Source organism: Microcaecilia unicolor, chromosome 3 (assembly GCF_901765095.1).
Source record: "Microcaecilia unicolor chromosome 3, aMicUni1.1, whole genome shotgun sequence".
NCBI lineage: Eukaryota > Metazoa > Chordata > Amphibia > Gymnophiona > Siphonopidae > Microcaecilia > Microcaecilia unicolor.
The window spans coordinates 384,067,502-384,087,660 of NC_044033.1; the positions used below are offsets into that span (position 1 = coordinate 384,067,502).

The window sequence follows — 20,159 nt, forward strand, 5'->3', positions numbered from 1 at the left end:
TGGGATAGTTTTGACGTACTGGAGACCCTTGGAGAGGCATTTTCGAATGGGGATTCCCATCTCTAAGAGCAGCCATCTCCGAGGACGGTGCCACAAAGGGGCGAGACCAACCGTACTTTCGAAAAAGATGGCCGGCCATCTTTTTTTCGATAATACGGTTGGGGCCGCCCAAATGCCTTGGATTTGGCCAGAGATGGCCGGCCTCTGTTTTTGCCCATAATGGAAACCGAGGCCGGCGATCTCAAACCCGGCCAAATCCAAGGCATTTGGTCATGGGAGGGGCCAGCATTTGTAGTGCTCTGGTCCCCCTCACATGCCAGGACACCAACCAGCACCCTAGGGGGCACTTCTAAAAATTTAAAAAAATAGCTCCCAGGTACGTAGCTCCTTCACCTTGGGTGCTCAGCCCCCCAAATCCCCCCAAAACCCACTCCCCACAACTCTACACCATTACCATAGCCCTTATGGGTGAGGGGGGCACATACATGTGGGTACAGTGGGTTTTGGGGGGGTTTGGAGGGCTCCCATTTACCACCACAAGTGTAACAGGTAGGGGGGGTGGGCCTGGGTCTGCCTGCCTGAAGTCCACTGCACCCACTAAAACTGCTCCATGGACCTGTATACTGCTGCGATAGACCTGAGTATGACATTTGAGGCTGGCATAGAGGCTGGCAAAAAAAGTTTTTAAAGTTGTTTTTTTTTAGGGTGGGAGGGGGTTAGTGACCACTGGGGGAGTCAGGGGAGGTGATCCCCGATTCCCTCCAGTGGTCATCTGGTCAGTTCGGGCACTTTTTGGGGGACTTGGACCTGAAAAAAAAGGGACCAAGTAAAGCGGACCAAATTCTCACCAGGGACGCCCTTCTTTTTTCCATTATTGGCCGAAGCCGGCCATCTCAAAGTACGTCCTTGTTCCGCCCCGTCCCACCTTTGCTATGCTACCGACAAGCCCCCTTGAAGTTTGGCTGCCTCCACAACGGAAAGCAGTTGAAGACAGCCAAAATTGGCTTCCGATTATACCGATTTGGCTGGCTTCAGGAGATCGCCGGCCATCTCCTGATTTGTGTCAGAATATGGCCGGCGATCTCTTTCGAAAATAAGCTGGATTGTATGCACATCTAAAACAAAAATACTCATTGTGGTAGTCCTGAAAGCCTAACTGGCTAGATGTGCTCCAAGAGAGGAATGAGAAGCACTGGTTTAGAGGATGGCAGCCACCCCGACAGGGAAGGTGAGTCGAAAGGCATTATTTAATGGAAAAATGTTGAGTTTGTTCTTGTGTTTTCGCAAATGAAATAATAGGAGTGCTCAAAACAAGAACTGGATGTAGAGGTCTGACCTGGCGGTTGGAACATAAATGTGGAGACCCTTTGAGACTTTAAAGTTCTATCCCGTCACTGATATGTTAAAAAAAGAAAAATCTGAATCAAAAGTTTCCAGTGCAAAATTTTGTCTACATTTACATACAAAGCCTCCTAATATTTTTAGTTGGAAAATTATGGGGCAAAATTGTATCAAAATTGTGATGACTCTGCTTCTGCTTTGTAATTTGAAAGTTCATGGACAACACAGGCTACTAATTTAAATGACTGATCCTCTGCCTTCTAAACAGCATCTGTACTGTGTAGTTTTCGTGTTTTCTGCTCTCAGTTTTCCTTTGCATCAAATAATGTGTTTCAAATTTTTGTTAAGGTATTCAGTACTCCTTGTGTGTGCTTGAACAGTGCAGCTACCTGCTTTTGTTGACTGATACAACCATAACAACAGATATTTGTTACATATCTTTTCATTCAGATAATAACTCAATGTATACAGAAACAAATGACTTGGAGAGGAGGACATGGAGAATGATTCTATGTGCTTGAGTTGTCTCTCGAAGTATGAGAGAGGAGAATACACAGTGAGGTCAATATTCAGCTGTGTGGTCAATATTGTGTGCAATTTTGTTCACCACATCTCAAAAAAAGATATAGTGGAATTAGAAAAGGTATAGAGAAAGGTGACAAAAATAAGATGGGGTGATTTCCCTATGAGGAAGAACTAATGAGACTAGGGTTCTTCAACTTTGAAAGGAGACGGCTGAGGGGAGATGTGATAGAGGTCTATAAAATACTGAGTGGAGTGGAGTGGGTAGATATGAATCGCATGTTTACTCTTTCAAAAATACTTGGACACACAATGAAGCCACAAAGTAGTAAATTTAAAACAAATCGGAGAAAATATTTCTTCACTCAATGTGCGATTAAACTCTGGAATTCATTGCCCAAAAATGTGTTAAAAGCAGTAAGCTTAGCAGGGTGTAAAAATGGTTTGGATCATTTCCTAAAAGTCCATAAGCTATTATTAAGATGGACTTGGAAAAATCCACTTCTTATTTCTAGGATAAAAAAAACTTAATGGCTTGACTAACTCCTAATGAAATCTAGGCTACTAAAATATACTTGCAGGAGAAAATCATTCGAAGTATTCGCAATTGGCAACTATTCGCAATTGTGAATAGTCAAGGGACTGTGTCAAGACACGATTCAGCTAAATGGTGTGGGTTCCCCCAGAAGAAGCATAGCGAAACAGGCACTGTCGGGGCCTCTACACACCCAGTCTGAATAAGGGAGTTTAACTGCTCCGCAAGCTAAGTGTCTTTTGTATATTTTTATATATATTCACATAAGTTTGCATTTTTGGTACGTTATGTTTAAGGCATTATAACATTAGGGTGGAGGTGGTTTCAGTCGATGATTAAAACCTATGCACGGTAATAGAGTCACCAAGGGAGTGATGTGAATATTCGTGCAAAAGATATGAGACTCCACCTGGTTGCCAATTGCGAATACTTCAAATGATTTTCTCCTGCAAGTATATTTCTAGGATAAGCAGCATAAAATCTGTTTTACTCTTTTGGGATCTTGCCAGATACTTGTGGCCTGAATCGGCCACTGTTGGAAACAGGATATTGGGCTTGATGGACCTTCAGTCTGTCAAGTATGGCAATATTTATGTTCTTATATTAATTAGAACCATTTTATTTAAATATGTTGATTTAGACTAAGCTGAGCTAGCCAGTCCAAGATATTCAGTGGCACTTCAGTGGGTATTATCACTGAATATTCCCCCTAAGCATCCATCCCCTAATTGTTAGGTTTGGGATGGGATAGGGGCAGAGTGTGGGCAGAGCATCAATGTATCCAGTAAGTGGCAATATTCAGTCCACTAACCTAAGTGAGTGCATAACCCCCCTTCCCAGTTTTACAAAGCTGTGCTAGCAGCTGCCAGTGCAGTAATGCCAACACAGCTCATTTACTTTGAACGGTCTGCATCAGCATTACCATGCGGCTTTGTAAAAGGGGGGAAAGTTAGGATAGCAAAACATCTGTCCTAACTTTATCTGCCAAGTTAACCAGACACCAGTCTGAATATTGCCTGGTCCCCAGTTAAATTCTGGGTCAGCGACATACCTGGATATTCAATGCTGGGAACAGCACAAGCCCTGGCATTGAATATCTGGAGTTAGGTCAACCCGCAGGTGGAAGGGGCTTGTAAACTATTTACCATCACAGGCTGAATATTAGCCCATTTGAAATCATATCTCTATACAGTGATATAGCTTTAGGCACCACTGCTTAATATCTACACATAACTTGTACCATATGCAGAAGATTATCATCGTTCAAGTTCTGCCTGCTATTCGAGCAAACCACCTAGATGCATAATTTATTTAAAGAGCAATTGTATAAACCAGGTAAAGACCGTGGCTCAAACCCCAGGAGCTACACCAGCCAAAGGAAATGCTGAAGGACACAGGTTGTGTCATGCATTCCAGGAGTCAAACCTACACCATAGAAAAACCTGCTGCACTAATCTGACTTGCAGCATCTGCTGAAGGTAGAAAAATATTGACGCACTCCAGGCTGCACCAGCCCTTATATACTGGTGATATCTATTCTACTCTGGTATTTATAGTCCATCTTATGTCCACTAAGATTCAAAGCAGATTACAAAATGGTGTTCACTGATACAACGCTTTACCAAAGTACAACTTAATCAGAAAATAAGGAAGTCTTTAAAGTTTTTCAAAAGGTAAAATAATATATTTGTCTTAATTGAATCAGAATAGCAGTCCATACTTTCGCTCCCTAAAAAAAAAATGTTCTAATGCAGCTAATGCAATGTTTTCAAAGAAGGACAGTCTAACCACAAACATGTAAAAAGCGAGTGTTTGGACATTATCTTAGGATATTCAACAGATGTAAAGGTCAACTTGAAGTATTACCATATAGAGACTTGAATACAAAACATGATATTTTGAACCGAATTTGAACTGAACCCAAACCATAGTTACGTGATGCAAGGTTCCATTAGGAGTCACATTCCAGGAAGATGATACATTGAAACCCTCTGCTCGGTGTACAGCGGTGGCTAGGAAAGCAAAATGAATGTTAGGAATTATTAGGAAGGAATGGGAAACAAAAATGAGTAGGTTATAATGCCTTTGCATCACTCCATGGTGTGACTGCACCTAAAATATTGTGTGCAGTTCTGGTTACCGCATCTCAAAAGATATATAGTGGAATTTGAAAAGATACAGAGAAGGGTGACAAAAATGAGAAAGGGGATGGGACGACTTCCCTATGAGGAAAGGCTAAAGCAGCTAGGGCTCTTCAGCTTGGAAAATAAACAGTTGAGGGGAGATATGATAGGTTTATAAAATACTGAGTAGAGTGGAGCAGGCAGATGTGAATTGCTTGTTTACTCTTTCCAAAAATACTAGGACTAGGGGGCACACAATAAAGCTACAAAGTAGTACATTTAAAATGAATCGGAGAAAAACTTTCCTCGCTCAACGTTTAATTAAACTCTGGAATTTGTTGCCAGAGAATGTAGTAAAAGTGGTTAGCTTAGCAGGGTTTAAAAAAAGGTTTGGCTGGCTTCCTTAAAGAAAAGTCCATAGACCATTATTAAAATGGACTTGGGGAAAATCCACTGCTTATTTCTAGAATAAGCAGCATAAAATGTATTGTACTGTTTTGGGATCTTGCCATGTACTTGTGACCTGCATTGACCACTGTTGGAAACAGGATGCTGGGCTTGATGGACCTTCAGTCTGTCCCAGTATGGCAATACTTACTTACTTATGTACTCACATTTACGCTCAAGATGAACATGCAGATGTTCAGAATAATTATCCTGGCAAAATCGAAAACTCAGAATGGAGTCAAAATAAATCTTTTTAGGAGACCTTTTACTAAGCTGTGGTAAAAGGGCCCTGTGCTGGTGGTGGGGGCTGTTTTGCCATGCACTCAGGCCCTTTTGACTGCAGCGGGTAAAAAGACCAAAAAAAAGACATGGCCATGCGGTAAGATTGCTCTTACGGCATGACCATGTGAGGTAGAGCACTTACCACCACTCATTGAGGTGGAGGTAAGGGCTTGTGCACTAACCCAGTGGTAACCGGGTAGTGCTGATTACCGCTGGGTAACCCCCTGTGGAAATATTTTTCAAATATTTCTGCTAACACAAGAAATGCTGCACACTGGGGGGGGGGGGGGGGGGGGGGGGGGGGGAGGGTGGAAATACTGCCACACCTTTGTGGTAAAAGGGTCCCTTACTAACTAGTGTCTATACCCACACTCAGTTTCAACCCAATGATGGAACTTTAGAACATTCTATATACAAATAGCATTTGAGGGCATTCTATTCATACAATAGGATAGTGATAGGAGTGTACTACCATCCACTTGGCCAGGATGAACAGAGAGATGTAGAAATGTTATTAGAAATTAGGAGGTTAACAAACTAGGGAACATAATAATAGTAGGTTCATAGCCTAGCTGAGCCTGATCTACCAAAGGTGTTTCAAAACAAGCAGCAAGTCTAAAGAGATTAAAAGACATTAATAAGGTGCCGCTTATGTCAAAGAAACATTTCTCAGAATAAGTTTCCTATCTACTGAAACATTGTTTATTCTAAATGTACCGATTTAAAAGTTAAATCCTGCCTGCAGTTCCCTATATAAAACTATTCAGACTCAACTAACTGTCTGCCACTTCTTTTTTTTTAAAGACAAATTTTAAACATTAAAGAAATCTGCAAACATTTTCTCCTCACAAAACGGGGATGCAAAATGGCTGCAGTTTGGGAACAAAGTTACCTCAGAGCAATGTTATCAAACTTCTTTTCTAAAGCAGATGCTGTGAAAGCATTATCAGATTACTGCATTAGAGAACATTTAAAGCACAGAAAACATCACTATAAATCCACATTACGTACTGTGTGGCAGCATGCAAAGATCTATATGTCAAAACCATCTGTCAAGCATCAATGCTGGTTGTTATAAGGGTTCTTGTGCCTACCAATAGTGATTGATACATGAGGTCACAGAAACTATTTCCTGAAACCAAGGCCCCTTTCAATTGCCAGTATGAGGCCATCTATATTATATCTTAAAAATCCACTCCTGTCATTTAAAAACGGCACTTTGTATGCAGGAATGGGCTTCAAACAGAAACGGGACCAAAACTTTCTATCCCCATTAAAAAATTAGGTAGTAGATTCTCTTTAGATAAAGCTGTGACAGAAGTGTGTTTTAAGCCTGTGATAATTGTTTTGATATTTTTCTATTTAACCCAAATGCTGGTACTTGCCCCTGAGAACTACTACTATCAAATAAAGGCAAGAAAGGGTATACAGAGTGCAATTATTTTAAGGAGGAAAGACTTCAGAACTCTGTATTCACTACATGTAACCGTGAATTACAGACTGTCATCAATCTCAAGCATATTTCACTTTAGAGATCATGATACAGGTTCCTCATTAGTCAAAACCTCCGCTAACTATTATATCGAATACCAAATGACAACACCTATCTGGGCTCTAGCGCGGACTGGAGGGTGTGCTCAACAGAAAGCTTCTGTTTCCTAAATGCTTCATCAGGAGCTCCGCCCTCAAACGCCAGAGTTTGTCCTGAAAAAGTTAGCATAAAAAGCACTCGTGAACACAAATACTCATGGAAAGCAAGCATATCGCTTAAATAATAGCCTATTAGACAGGATAGTTCAACAGAACTTCACCTTTAAAGAGCTGATCGGAACTTCTCCAACCCCGATGGAGAATGAACATGGCGCCCAGATTTTAAAAGAACGCCAACGCTAACATCCAATCAGCTATGGAGGAAAAATTTAAAGGGAAACAGACCCACAGCAGAAATAAAGGAACAAATGCAATGTATTTCTCTAGTTTGGGCAGCAGGTGTTGCTCCAGTCTGGGAAGAGAGAGAGAGAGAGAGAGCTGTGGGAGACTAGCCCAGAGGCATTTGTGACTCAGTCAGTGAGAGAAGGGTGCTAGTGTAGAGCACAAGTGACAGGTGCAGGCGGACCACAGCTGTGCTGGGGATAGACCCTCTAAGTGGCTGCGGGTGGCTAGGCGTTTCATGACAGCTGTTAATATGTAGAGCTAAAAACCTGAAATACTCAAAAAATAAGAAAGGGAAGGAGACAGGCTGATTCATCAATAAAACGTCTCATCTGAACCATGCAATGTGTACAGACCTACAGAATAGGTGGATTAGAAATGTCAATTTTCCACGAACAACCTTCAGAACAGAAAAAAGCATATATCGAAAATAACATCCATATAAACAACATTATGGGGTCCTTTTACTAATGCATGCTAATGGATTTAGCATGCACTAACAAATTAGTGCGCAATAAGTGCCAAGCAGCTCATAGGTTTATAATGGGCTGCACGATATGTAACATGCATTAGTAAAGGGACACCTGCCAGTCAGGTGTTAAAAAGCTATAGAGAATCCACGGCAGCTGTTGATCGCGGCTGAGCTCTTTCGCTGATTGCTTTTCTGTTCAGATTTTCCTCATTTCCAATGCCGCACACTAAGCGTAAGGGGGCAGTTAAGGCTGGTTCTTCAATGGCCAGAACCTCCCCTCCACAACAGCATTCCATTGAAAGGTTCGCTGCGAGAACCCCCGTCCAAATACCGGGAGGCGCCCTGCTGTTGGCAGGAGGAGGAGACCCTGGTGACTTGGGGATGGATGTTACACTCTCTCTCTCTCTCTCTCCTCTCTGTTCTCAACCCACCGCCTCTCCCCGAAGGACGTCCATCCCAGCAGAGGTCTCCCGAATTGGAAGGCATTGAGTTTAGGCCTCTGGTTCGAGATACTGAGAAGGTGGTCCCAACGGAGGTTTGACTCCTGCGGGAGTTCTAACTGAGCGTGAGGCTGTAACCAGAAGCCAGAGACGGTAACTTTGGAGAGCATATGGGAAGCTCTCCAACAACTGGATACTACGGTGGCCAGATCTACTACAGAAGTTTCTGCCTTAGTGAGTACAGTTGATACTTTTACCTGAATCTTTAGAAGGTACTAAAGTAGAATTCACTATTCAAATGGTTGAAGTTAAAGAAGACATTAACAAGCTACAAGATTTTTCAGCTACAACGATAAAAGATAAAATGTTATTACACCAAAAAGTTGAGCAGATTGAGAACTATAATCAAAGATTAAATCTTCGTTTTTTAAACTTTCCAAAATCTCCGGGTGTTACTCCTTTGGAAGCATTCAAGAAATATTTGCTTCAAATTTTGAATTATACCCCAGAAGCTATTCCCCCGATAAATCGGATATATTATATACCAAATAAAGAGGTCAGTCCCGGAGGAGACTTTTGATATGATCCCTCGAGAAATCAATAAGAAAGATTTATTGAATGTATCTGAATTACTAGAGGCACCTCTATCCGAAGATTCTGAAAGAGCGACTTTACTTGATTCATTTGTATTTGAGCAAGACCTAGAGGCGGTAAAGCGTTTATCCTTTCGAAAATTACAAACTTTATTCTATGGCAAGAAAGTTTGGATATTCCCCGATGTTACAAAACAAACCCAAGAAAGGAGAAAGGCTTTTTTAGCCCTGAGAATGGAAACTTTGGCATTAGGGGCATCCTATTATCTTAACTATCCATGTAAACGTGTAGTAAAATATATGAGACTAAAATATGTATTTTTGTCTACCAGAACAATTGCGTGCCTTTATAGATATAAAAAAAGTGACCACAGGTAATATCCAGTAAATTGAGATTATAATGTAATATAGAGGGTGGGATTATAGCAGTGGCGTTCTTAGGGGGGGCGGTGGGTGCGGTCCGCCCCGGGTGTACGCCGTTGGGGGGGGGGGTGCCGCGCGCGCGCCTGTCCATCGTTCGTTCCATGCTCCCTCTGCCCTGGAACAGGTTACTTCCTGTTCCAGGGCAGAGCGGGAGCATGGAACGAATGGACAGGCGCGCACGGCACCCCCCCCAGCGGTGTGCACCTGGGGGGGGTTCTTTCACGGGGGGGTGTCCTTTCGCACGGGGGGGCGCACTGCATCCAGGGGGGGTGCTGCACCCGGGGGGCGGGGCGCATCGGCGATCCGCCCAAGGTGTCAGCCCCCCTAGGAATGCCACTGGGTTATAGCATGTTAAGCATTCCTGAATGTATTCCTCTAAGCTTGTCTCCTGAGTATTTCCTTTGAACACGTCACCCCAGTTGTGGTCTAATGAGGAATGACATTGTTTCATGGTTTATGCTGACTTACTGTATTACGTGTCTGTTTTTCTTGCTCAAGTGGTTTAACTGTAAAGATTTTGTTTGAATAATAATAATAATAAATAAAAAAAAAGCTATAGAGAATCCAAAAAAGAAGATATTCCCCTAATACAGAGAAACACGGCAGACAAAGAAAAATAAGGGAGGACCGATTCGATTCCAACACAAGGGTCAACAAAAGGTTCTTTATTTGCCAAAGCTTAAAAGTGACTTGATACAGATCTACATTTTGGCACTGAAGCGCCTGCCTCAGAAGTCAACAATTATCGGTATAATGGCTCAAAAAAATAATGATCTCAATTTCATATTAACAAAATCCAACGTCTCTAGTGGATACTGCAATAGTCGCGTAGAGTATGCGTAGAGTACGCATCTACTTCAAAACTGTAAAACAAAAAACAATGCTGTTATAGAATCTGGGGGACATTTGGTACGCTGGAGTCCAGGACATAAACTAAGGAGTAGATCTTGCTAGTGCCAGGAGCCCAGAAGCTCTGTCTCATTGATATCATCCATCTTGGCCAAGCGAGCCCTGGTGACAGTAAGGCTCTAATCACTTTTCTTTCTTGCACCTGTACCCACTATCTAAAACCAGACCTGAAAAAAATGCTAATTAAATCTACAAACCCAGTTCTCATGTTATATGGTGGCAGTATTACCTGGCACTAAGATATCAGCCAGGAAGCAACTCCCACGCCACAGACATCTACAGCAAATAATGCTCATGTGCTTCATGTCCATTACTGTTCGGATGCAGTATATCGGATAAATATGGACATACATACATATGCTTGGGTGCACTTGTACCTATGTGGTGTAGGGGGTAGGGCTGTGGACTCTCCATGCGGTAGATGTGGGTTTGATTCCCACTGTGGTTCTCATGCTACCTGGTCATAAGTATTGCCATACTGGGAAAGACCAAAGGTCCATCAAGCCCAGCAGCCTATTTCCAACAGTGGCCAATCCAGGTCACAATACCCACCAAGATCCCAAAAATGTACAAAACATTTTATAACTGCTTATCCCAGAAATAGTGGATTTTCCCCCAAGTCCATTTAATAATGGTCTATGGACTTTTCCTTTAGGAAGCCGGCCAAACCTTTTTAAACTCCGCTAAGCTAACCGCCTTTACCACATTCTCTGGCAATAGCAATAACTAGTTGCCACTGAAAATGACCTGCTAGCTGTGAACAAGCAATTTGATTGGCTGGCTGACAGATAAGCATCAATATTCTGTCTACCCATCAAATGGTGCATAGTTTGATGGTGGGACACCATTACATGAATTAACAAATACTATAATTTATGCACATTTGGTAATTGTTTATCTTGTTGGACAGACTGTCTCTATCTGCTGTCATCTACTATGTTAGTATGTTATGTTACAATGAAATATGGCCCCTGCTTATTATACCATAAAATTAAGATCTTTCTCTCTGCTGCTTTTGTATCACAAATACATTTCCTTAAAACTTAGAGACCAAGTGATATCAGGGTTGCTACAATATAGGCTCTGTCCTTCCTAACAAGTTGTAATTATGTCGACCCTTCTGGATTTTGGTAAATTATAGGGGACCCTGAATGCAAGTTTTACTGTATAGACATTGGCTGTACATATAACACATACCTACAAAGACAAAGCAAAATCACACATATTTATATCATGTAACAAACTGTTAGATATATTAACTTGGCCCAAGCAGTTATTGCTTTTTTTTTCTCCCTCCCCAATGCACATGCAGGCACAGTCAGTCTTACATCTCTTTCCTTCCCTTCCCTTCCTCTCCCTCCCAACCCAACTTACCTTTGCAGGAAGTCTTCACCTGCATCGCCAGTGGCAGCCCTATCAAAAGGCTTCTGGTGCTGGTGAAGATTTCCTGAAATGGAAACTGGGTTGGGTTAGGAGAGAATGGAATGGGAGAGAGAGAACTGCCAGCGATCCAGGAGGGGAGGGAGAGAGGCCGGACCGATTATGTGTACGGGCAAGGGAGGGAGGGCACTGAGAGAAAACTGCAGGAGAGAGGGAATTGAGAGAGAACTGTGAGGGGAGGAGAGGAGGAGGGGGAAAAGAAAGAACTGCAGGGAGAGGTGATGGAATTGAAAGAGAACCTTGGGTGGGGGAGGGGAGCATTGACAGAGAACAGCGAGGGGGAGGGGAGAATTGAGAGAACTGCAGGGGAGGGGGAATTGAGAAAGAACCTTGGGTGTGGGGTGTGGGGAATTGAAAGAGAACCTCAGGTGGGCGAGGGAGCGAGCAAGTGAGGGAGGGAATTGAGAGAGAACTGGGGGTGGGGGAGGGAGAGAATGATTGGTGCACGCTAAATGCTAGAGACACCCATGTGAATATATGGACTTCTCTAGCGTTTAGCGTGTGCTAAAAATGCTAGCGTGCCTTTCTAAAAGGCCCACCTAGTTAAATGTTATTGAGCTCCATGATAAGATACATTAAAATTTGAGTTTGGATTTTAATTATATCTTTAAATGATTGCAAGTTTATTGACAAATAAGAGTCTGCCCTGACACGAAAAAGCTGCACTTGGGCTGAATACTTGAATTTTCTGATAGATCAAACAAAAATTTTAATTTTTTTTTTTTTTTTTTTTTTGGGGGGGAGAGTTTTTCCTTATTAGATATCTTAGAAAATACGCTCATGTGTGCTGATTCTTAATGACACTCAGAGGTGTTAACTTTGTGCCGGAGCTTTCAGAGAGCCAAGGTTATAAAGGCACAAAGGTTATATGCCCTTATAAATCCGCATAACATATGCATCTATGTTTCCTGCCTACCTATATCCTATTATAAAATAACCTTCCCTGCCTCCTAGTGCTGCAAATTAGCTCCTTTTATTAACAATCTATTTCTAGACAAAAATACAAAGATTTCCTGTTTTCCTTCTGAGGTTTGCTTCATTCCTGAACAAGATTAAGTTGGCAGAGTTTTGATGTGTGCTACTTGGCCACTTCTGCTATTACAAATCCAGGTGTATTAGTGTGATACTATGCTCTTTTTCTCCTGATCTAGGTCCATCTAAAACATTCATGCATCACTGCCAGTAACCTCCAGGTGGAGACATTTTGAAAAAGGACAGTACCCTAACATTACAGGAAAAAAAGGAGGCAGTATGAGTGGTTTTGTGCTCTTTGAACATGGCTCTAGAAGAGGGGTTCTCAACCCAGTCCTCAGAACACTCCTAGTGAGCCAGGGTTTTAGGATTCCCATAATGAATATCCATGAGGCAGTCATAGTCATAAAATGGTCAACTTATTTTCAATATATCATGAAGTCATAAATAATATCTAAGTGGTTTACGTGGAGGGGCATAATCGAACGCCCAAGTTTTCCTGAGGATGTCCTCACAGGACATCCCTGCGAAGGGGCTGGGAAAACCCAGCAATATCACTTATAAAAATGTTAAAAAGAATTGGCCCAGTGGTAACATCCTTTTCCTCAGAATGGGCTCCATGTACCACTCTCCCCTCTGTCACCTTCCACCCAACAAGTTCTTATCCAGTTTAGGGGCCCACAGGACTATGTAAAAGGCTTTGCTAAAAATCTAAATATACCACATCCTTCAGCAGCCTAGCTGTCTAGGGCATGAGGTGGGGGGGGGGGGGGGGGGGGGGGAATTTATAAAGTTATGTTCACATGTACATGGTCACATATATGAATAAATGGCCTATTGTAAGATGCCGATCAGTGTAAAAGTACGTGCATTGCCATGATAATGTGTACTTTGCAGGTAGGCATGTCAGATGTGGAATTTGGGCAGAGTGGGCAAGCATGCATGTAGATTATAAAATGTATGCATGTGCTTAAATAATCTAGATGCAGACATTTACACCTGCAATGTAGGAACAATAACTGTCACTTATGCAAGTATTTTTTAAAGATATATAGGCATCTATATGTCTTTAGAAAATAGAACCTAATGAGGTGCCAACTTACCTATTAAGCTAGTTTCCCTCCCCTTATAAAATTATTCCCATAGGGTGATGGTGAGGACAAGGGAGGGAGATGACTGGAGACTGAAAGCTGACATGGCAACTGGGTGGGGCAAAGGGTTCATCAGCTTTTTTCATTCATTTGTCATGTTGTTTTCACCAGTATTGGCTCTGAAGAGCCAATCTCAGCTGCTGGACAATTCTGATACTATCTTTTAGGGGCTCTTGTACTAAGCCGTGTAGGTGCATACACACATCCCACGTGTGCCAATTTTGAACTACAGCCCGGCTACTGTGTGGCCCGGGTGGTAATTTCATTTTTTACGCGTGTCCACTAAGCACGCCAGAAATTTTCCGGTGTGCAGCGCTAACCGGGCGGTAATCGGCATTGTATGTGCATAGACCATTACCGCCCGGTTAACGCGTGAGACCTTACCGCTAGGTCAATGGGTGGCGGTAAGGTCTCAGGCCCAAAATGGACAATTTTATTTTGTCGCATGGCCATTTTTGGCCAAAACAAAAGGGCCTTTTTGCAGGCATGCTGAAAAATGGACCTATGCACGTCCAATACACGCGTCTACACCATTTTTTGGCACAACTTAGTAAAAGGACCCCTTAGTTTCTTTTCCCACATCTACTGCTACAGAAAACTTTCACGTACATCAGAAACTTTTCAGTATTCATCCCTGACATCACTGTGCACCATTTACTACTAGGATAATTGAAGTGGTGAGTTCCAAAACTTGTTAAGTATGAAAAAGCTGTTCTATGGATAAACGCACATTTTTATTTTCAAGATTTCATTCTATTCATTCATAAGGTACCTTTTAGTGCAAAGTTCACACATCCTATGGCTATCTATAAAGGCAGCTGGTTTCTGGCATGTACTCATCTCTTTAATTGCTGTCCACACAAGATGAGGTTGTCTTCACACTATTCCTTTAATCACTGTAAGAACATATTTTCTTCAGACTAGACTAGTATCAGAAGGAGTATTGTTGATTTCTATAAGATGTCTTTTGCTTTTTCAGGCCAGATACATGGAAGCAAGTGGATGTGTGACTAATTTTCAACAACAATTCAAAATGCAACACCGTGACATGAGGAAGAAGTTTCTACAACATATTCTTGTCAGTACAGTACAATTAGCAATTTCCTTCCCCCCCCCCCCCCCCCAACTTGCTTGGCTTCATCTCTTATTTGCTAATGACTCGTTCTTACATCTGCCTTCCTTGGTCCTAAGTTGGAAAGATGGTGATAGATGTTTGGAAGGCAAAGCCATAGTTCTGAATCACCTAGTGCTGCACATGCAAAATCTTTTCTGTGTCTAGAGGTCAGGGCTGGGGGTGATTATGTGTTTCTCCTTTTAACATGAAAACTCTGCTTCAGAACTTTGGTTCCAAGCGATCAGAACCCAACTGCTATAAATGATCACATTTTTTTTTCTAAATTTCTCTATCATTCTTATGGTTTCCAAAAAATGAATCGTTTTTAGATGTCTCATGTATAAGACTCTCATTCCATGAGGCCTGCTCAGCCTAAATGACTCTGCTTCTCCCTGCAGTCTTCCCACCCAGACCGACTGCTTTTCATATAAAATAATAGACATTGCTCACAGTATCTACAGTATTAGGTTACTATTTAAAACAACACATTACACTTAGAAGGTTTAAACTTGTGGAAAATTATCTCTAACTATAGTCACTATCTTTTCCTTCTCCATTACTTATTACATATTAATATTTTTTTTTTTCAAACTGCAAAAAATAGTTTCCTGAGTGTTGCGGTGGCTCTTTGGTCATGTCAAAATGGCCAGAGTTACAGTACATTGAGTATTGGGATAATCTGCTTTTCTTTACTTCTTCTTCCATATTTCTTTGGGATTTATGGGTTTACTTTAAAAGAAAACAAGAAAAAGAAATGCTTTTAGATTAGCATTATGTTTGTAGTGCCTCTCCACTGTAAGCTGTATCCTGTTGAAGACGATACTGTAGCATATCCTGGCTGCCACTGGCTAGCCTTAGATGTCCACATGTGGCTCCACGTGTCCTGATGATGTCACACTCCCCAGCTATTCACAGCTATTCAGTGGATAGCACTGCTTGTGCTTTGGAAACCCCTTTCATAACTGGCAAACCCACCCTAGAAATAACCCAGTAGGGCATCCTGGTCCTTTCATTCACAAGCCACAGTACATTTGCTGGTATGTACATATACTGACAGTATGGCAAGAAATATGTTTTTTGTGTCTGTGTGGGGAGGGGAGGGGATGAATACAACTTACTTGGAATAATGCAAGCAAAAATGATTGAACATTATGGGAAGGTGTATTTCTGATTTAAACAAATGGCATAATTTGCATCATAGGCTTAGTATGTCAAAGTAGTGGCTTGGGGGAGCATGTAATCAATGTGGGCTACTGTGAAGATGTGTTAACTATTAACCTGGGTTGTTAATAACTAGGTCTCATTGTATAAAATGGGACCTATGTTAAAATAGCACAAGTTAGTGCTAAAACAACACATTTTAACAATGGCCCATGTTGGTAACTTCTCCCCATAGTTACTAAGGTCAGGATTTCAACTGTAGCTCCCAAAAGAGGGTAAAACAGTGGCTTTGAAAAATGGCACACTGCTAGTTTTCCTTATTAGAATTAAATAACCGTCCCAAAATTTAATTGATAAAGAACAGGAAATACTGACTCTGACGATCCCTAGTATGTGAATACATATGTGCGTATAAAAACAGATGGTGCCTGCATACCCATATCTGCATGCCCCAGACACACATAACTGTATATTTTATATCTATAGACTATTTATTTATCATTTCTACCTAGTATTCCCAGTTTCTCCCTGCCTTCAATTATTTCTAAGAAAAGTTTCTTTTGAGAGTGTCGGAGTTATACAGAGCTCCTCCTCTTCATCAGTCCCCTAAACCCAGAGAGGCTGTGCAGGCCTGTAGAAACCGAACTGATGCCTGAATGCTGAGTGTTGCAAATGCATCCATTAGAAGCTATATCAGGAAATCTGCACGGTGACGCCTGGCTCTGCTCCATATAAGTGTCCGAGGTGGACAGATCACGGGGAATAATCATGGGGATGGAGTACTGTAACTTCTCCTGCTCTTGTACCACAGGCAAGAGCACATGGACTGGAAATGTAGCACCTCAGCGTAGACGTTGCGGAAGCCGCTAGTGGACGAGCTGGTGTCTGTCGTATGGATGCTGGGCTGCCCGTTGTGGGTGAGCAGTGCCCGGTGCTCGGCATCCCGCTTCTCGTCCTCTGCATTCATAGTCATGAAGCGCAGCACCACTAGGTTTAGGAAGGCCCCAATGACTGTTAGCCCTGTGAGTATGTAGACAAAGCTAAAAGCCACGTACTCAGGGTTATTCTGCAAGGCCTCATCCTTCTGCAGGGCCACATAGTCCCCAAAGCCAATAGTGGTAAGCGTGATAAAGCAGTAGTAAAAGGCATGGAAGAAACTCCACTTCTCGTAGGAGGAAAAGGCACCTGCTCCAATGCAAAGGGTGCTTATGCAGGAGAAGAAACCGATGGTGACCATGTTAGCCATGGAGACTTCTGTCCTCCTCATGCCAAGGCACTTCTTAATGCGATGCAGGAGATACTTGACGAAGGTGTTGATCCTTTCGCCCAGGCTCTGGAACATGACCAGTGTGAGAGGGATCCCTAGTAGGGCATACAGCATACAAAAGACTTTCCCTCCATCTGTGCTTGGGGCTGCATGCCCATACCCTGTAGAGTAAAATAAAATAAGGTTCAGATCTTTGACAACATTTTATACTGACAATAGTTTCTGTGCATTTCTTTTCCCTTCTTTCAAAAGCTATTTTTCTGTATAGCTAACCATTTTATTATTTATTTATATTATATTCTTCAGTGCACTGAGGCAGATTTCAATCAAACATAAATAACCCTTAATAATAAACAGGCAAACAATTAAATCATCAAAGCAATAATTTACATTAACAGCATCAAATAACCTAAGCAGATAGTCAAAAATAAAGACCTAAGAACCCACATGACTCAGAATAATGCACTGCTATGAAATACATATGGAATGCACATTCCCTGAATAAATCCAGCCCCCTCCCCCTCCACATTCAAACACTATTTAAATAACATTCCCATTCAACCATGAGTCTCAAAAACTGTGGTAAATAAACAACTTTTCAATAACCTCTTAAAAAAGGCAGCCTCATTCTGCAATCTTACTTCCACCAGAATTGCATTCCATTCCCTGGACCCTGCTCATGTATAGAGATGTAGTACTCAGGGGCGTAGCCAGCCCTCCAATTGTGGTGGTGTCCAGGGGTGGAGTGGGAGAGGGCAACACATTCCTCTCTCCTCCACACCCCGCATGGGCTGGCCAGCCAAAGAAATGCAATTTTCCAGCCACTCCCCTCCTTCTTGTGTGCATCTGTAATGCGGAAGTCGGTGGCGTGCCTCCAGCCGCCGGCTCTAGGACTCCCTGAGCATGCTCAGTTCTTGCACGAAGTCCCAGCGTTGGCGGCTGGAGGCACGCCACTGACTTTTACATTAAAGAAGTAGTGCAAGGAGGAGGGGAGCGGCTCGGGCACTATATTTATTTAGCTGGCAGGGATTCGGCATCCCTGCCAGCCATTTAAAGGAGTGCTGCAGTTCTGGAGGGGGCCTGAGCCCAAGGCTGGGGGGAACTCAGGCCCCCCAGGCCCCCATTATACATCCCTGGTAGAATTTCTGTGAAATTCTCTCATAAATATACAGGTAGAGATAGAAAGATAAATGTCATAGTGTTCTTCCTCAGCCATCTTAGTCTTCAATATGTATGCTAGGTACATTAATCTATTTGTGAGGGACATCTTCGAAAAAGCAAGACTAGTTACAGGTGTGTATACAGTCAAAGCCAATACACTTTGAATCAGAAACAACAACATAAAACAATCTGCAGTCCATCAACTAGGGGGCAAAGCAAGTACAAAACCAAGGGAAGTTGGAATCAATAAGAGAAATAAATTTAAAGCAGAATATACAGTGGTGGAAATAAGTATTTGATCCCTTGCTGATTTTGTAAGTTTGCCCACTGACAAAGACATGAGCAGCCCATAATTGAAGGGTAGGTTATTGGTAACAGTGAGAGATAGCACATCACAAATTAAATCCGGAAAATCACATTGTGGAAAGTATATGAATTTATTTGCATTCTGCAGAGGGAAATAAGTATTTGATCCCCCACCAACCAGTAAGAGATCTGGCCCCTACAGACCAGGTAGATGCTCCAAATCAACTCGTTACCTGCATGACAGACAGCTGTCGGCAATGGTCACCTGTATGAAAGACACCTGTCCACAGACTCAGTGAATCAGTCAGACTCTAACCTCTACAAAATGGCCAAGAGCAAGGAGCTGTCTAAGGATGTCAGGGACAAGATCATACACCTGCACAAGGCTAGAATGGGCTACAAAACCATCAGTAAGACGCTGGGCGAGAAGGAGACAACTGTTGGTGCCATAGTAAGAAAATGGAAGAAGTACAAAATGACTGTCAATCGACAAAGATCTGGGGCTCCACGCAAAATCTCACCTCGTGGGGTATCCTTGATCATGAGGAAGGTTAGAAATCAGCCTACAACTACAAGGGGGGAACTTGTCAATGATCTCAAGGCAGCTGGGACCACTGTCACCACGAAAACCATTGGTAACACATTACGACATAACGGATTGCAATCCTGCAGTGCCCGCAAGCTCCCCCTGCTCCGGAAGGCACATGTGACGGCCCGTCTGAAGTTTGCCAGTGAACACCTGGATGATGCCGAGAGTGATTGGGAGAAGGTGCTGTGGTCAGATGAGACAAAAATTGAGCTCTTTGGCATGAACTCAACTCGCCGTGTTTGGAGGAAGAGAAATGCTGCCTATGACCCAAAGAACACCGTCCCCACTGTCAAGCATGGAGGTGGAAATGTTATGTTTTGGGGGTGTTTCTCTGCTAAGGGCACAGGACTACTTCACCGCATCAATGGGAGAATGGATGGGGCCATGTACCGTACAATTCTGAGTGACAACCTCCTTCCCTCCGCCAGGGCCTTAAAAATGGGTCGTGGCTGGGTCTTCCAGCACGACAATGACCCAAAACATACAGCCAAGGCAACAAAGGAGTGGCTCAGGAAGAAGCACATTAGGGTCATGGAGTGGCCTAGCCAGTCACCAGACCTTAATCCCATTGAAAACTTATGGAGGGAGCTGAAGCTGCGAGTTGCCAAGCGACAGCCCAGAACTCTTAATGATTTAGAGATGATCTGCAAAGAGGAGTGGACCAAAATTCCTCCTGACATGTGTGCAAACCTCATCATCAACTACAGAAGACGTCTGACCGCTGTGCTTGCCAACAAGGGTTTTGCCACCAAGTATTAGGTCTTGTTTGCCAGAGGGATTAAATACTTATTTCCCTCTGCAGAATGCAAATAAATTCATATACTTTCCACAATGTGATTTTCCGAATTTAATTTGTGATGTGCTATCTCTCACTGTTACCAATAACCTACCCTTCAATTATGGGCTGCTCATGTCTTTGTCAGTGGGCAAACTTACAAAATCAGCAAGGGATCAAATACTTATTTCCACCACTGTAAGT

General features: G+C 42.6%; 1 protein-coding gene across 1 annotated transcript in view; it reads right to left on the bottom strand.

Moving 5' to 3' along the window:
• Positions 1-14,719: 14,719 nt before the first annotated feature.
• KCNK3 (potassium two pore domain channel subfamily K member 3) overlaps positions 14,720-20,159 on the bottom strand; it is a 368,353-nt gene continuing 362,913 nt past the window's right edge. The window contains 2 exon segments of the mRNA XM_030198660.1: positions 14,720-16,653; positions 16,656-17,285. Of these exon segments, the coding sequence (XP_030054520.1) occupies positions 16,433-16,653; positions 16,656-17,285 (851 nt within the window). The 3' untranslated portion in view covers positions 14,720-16,432.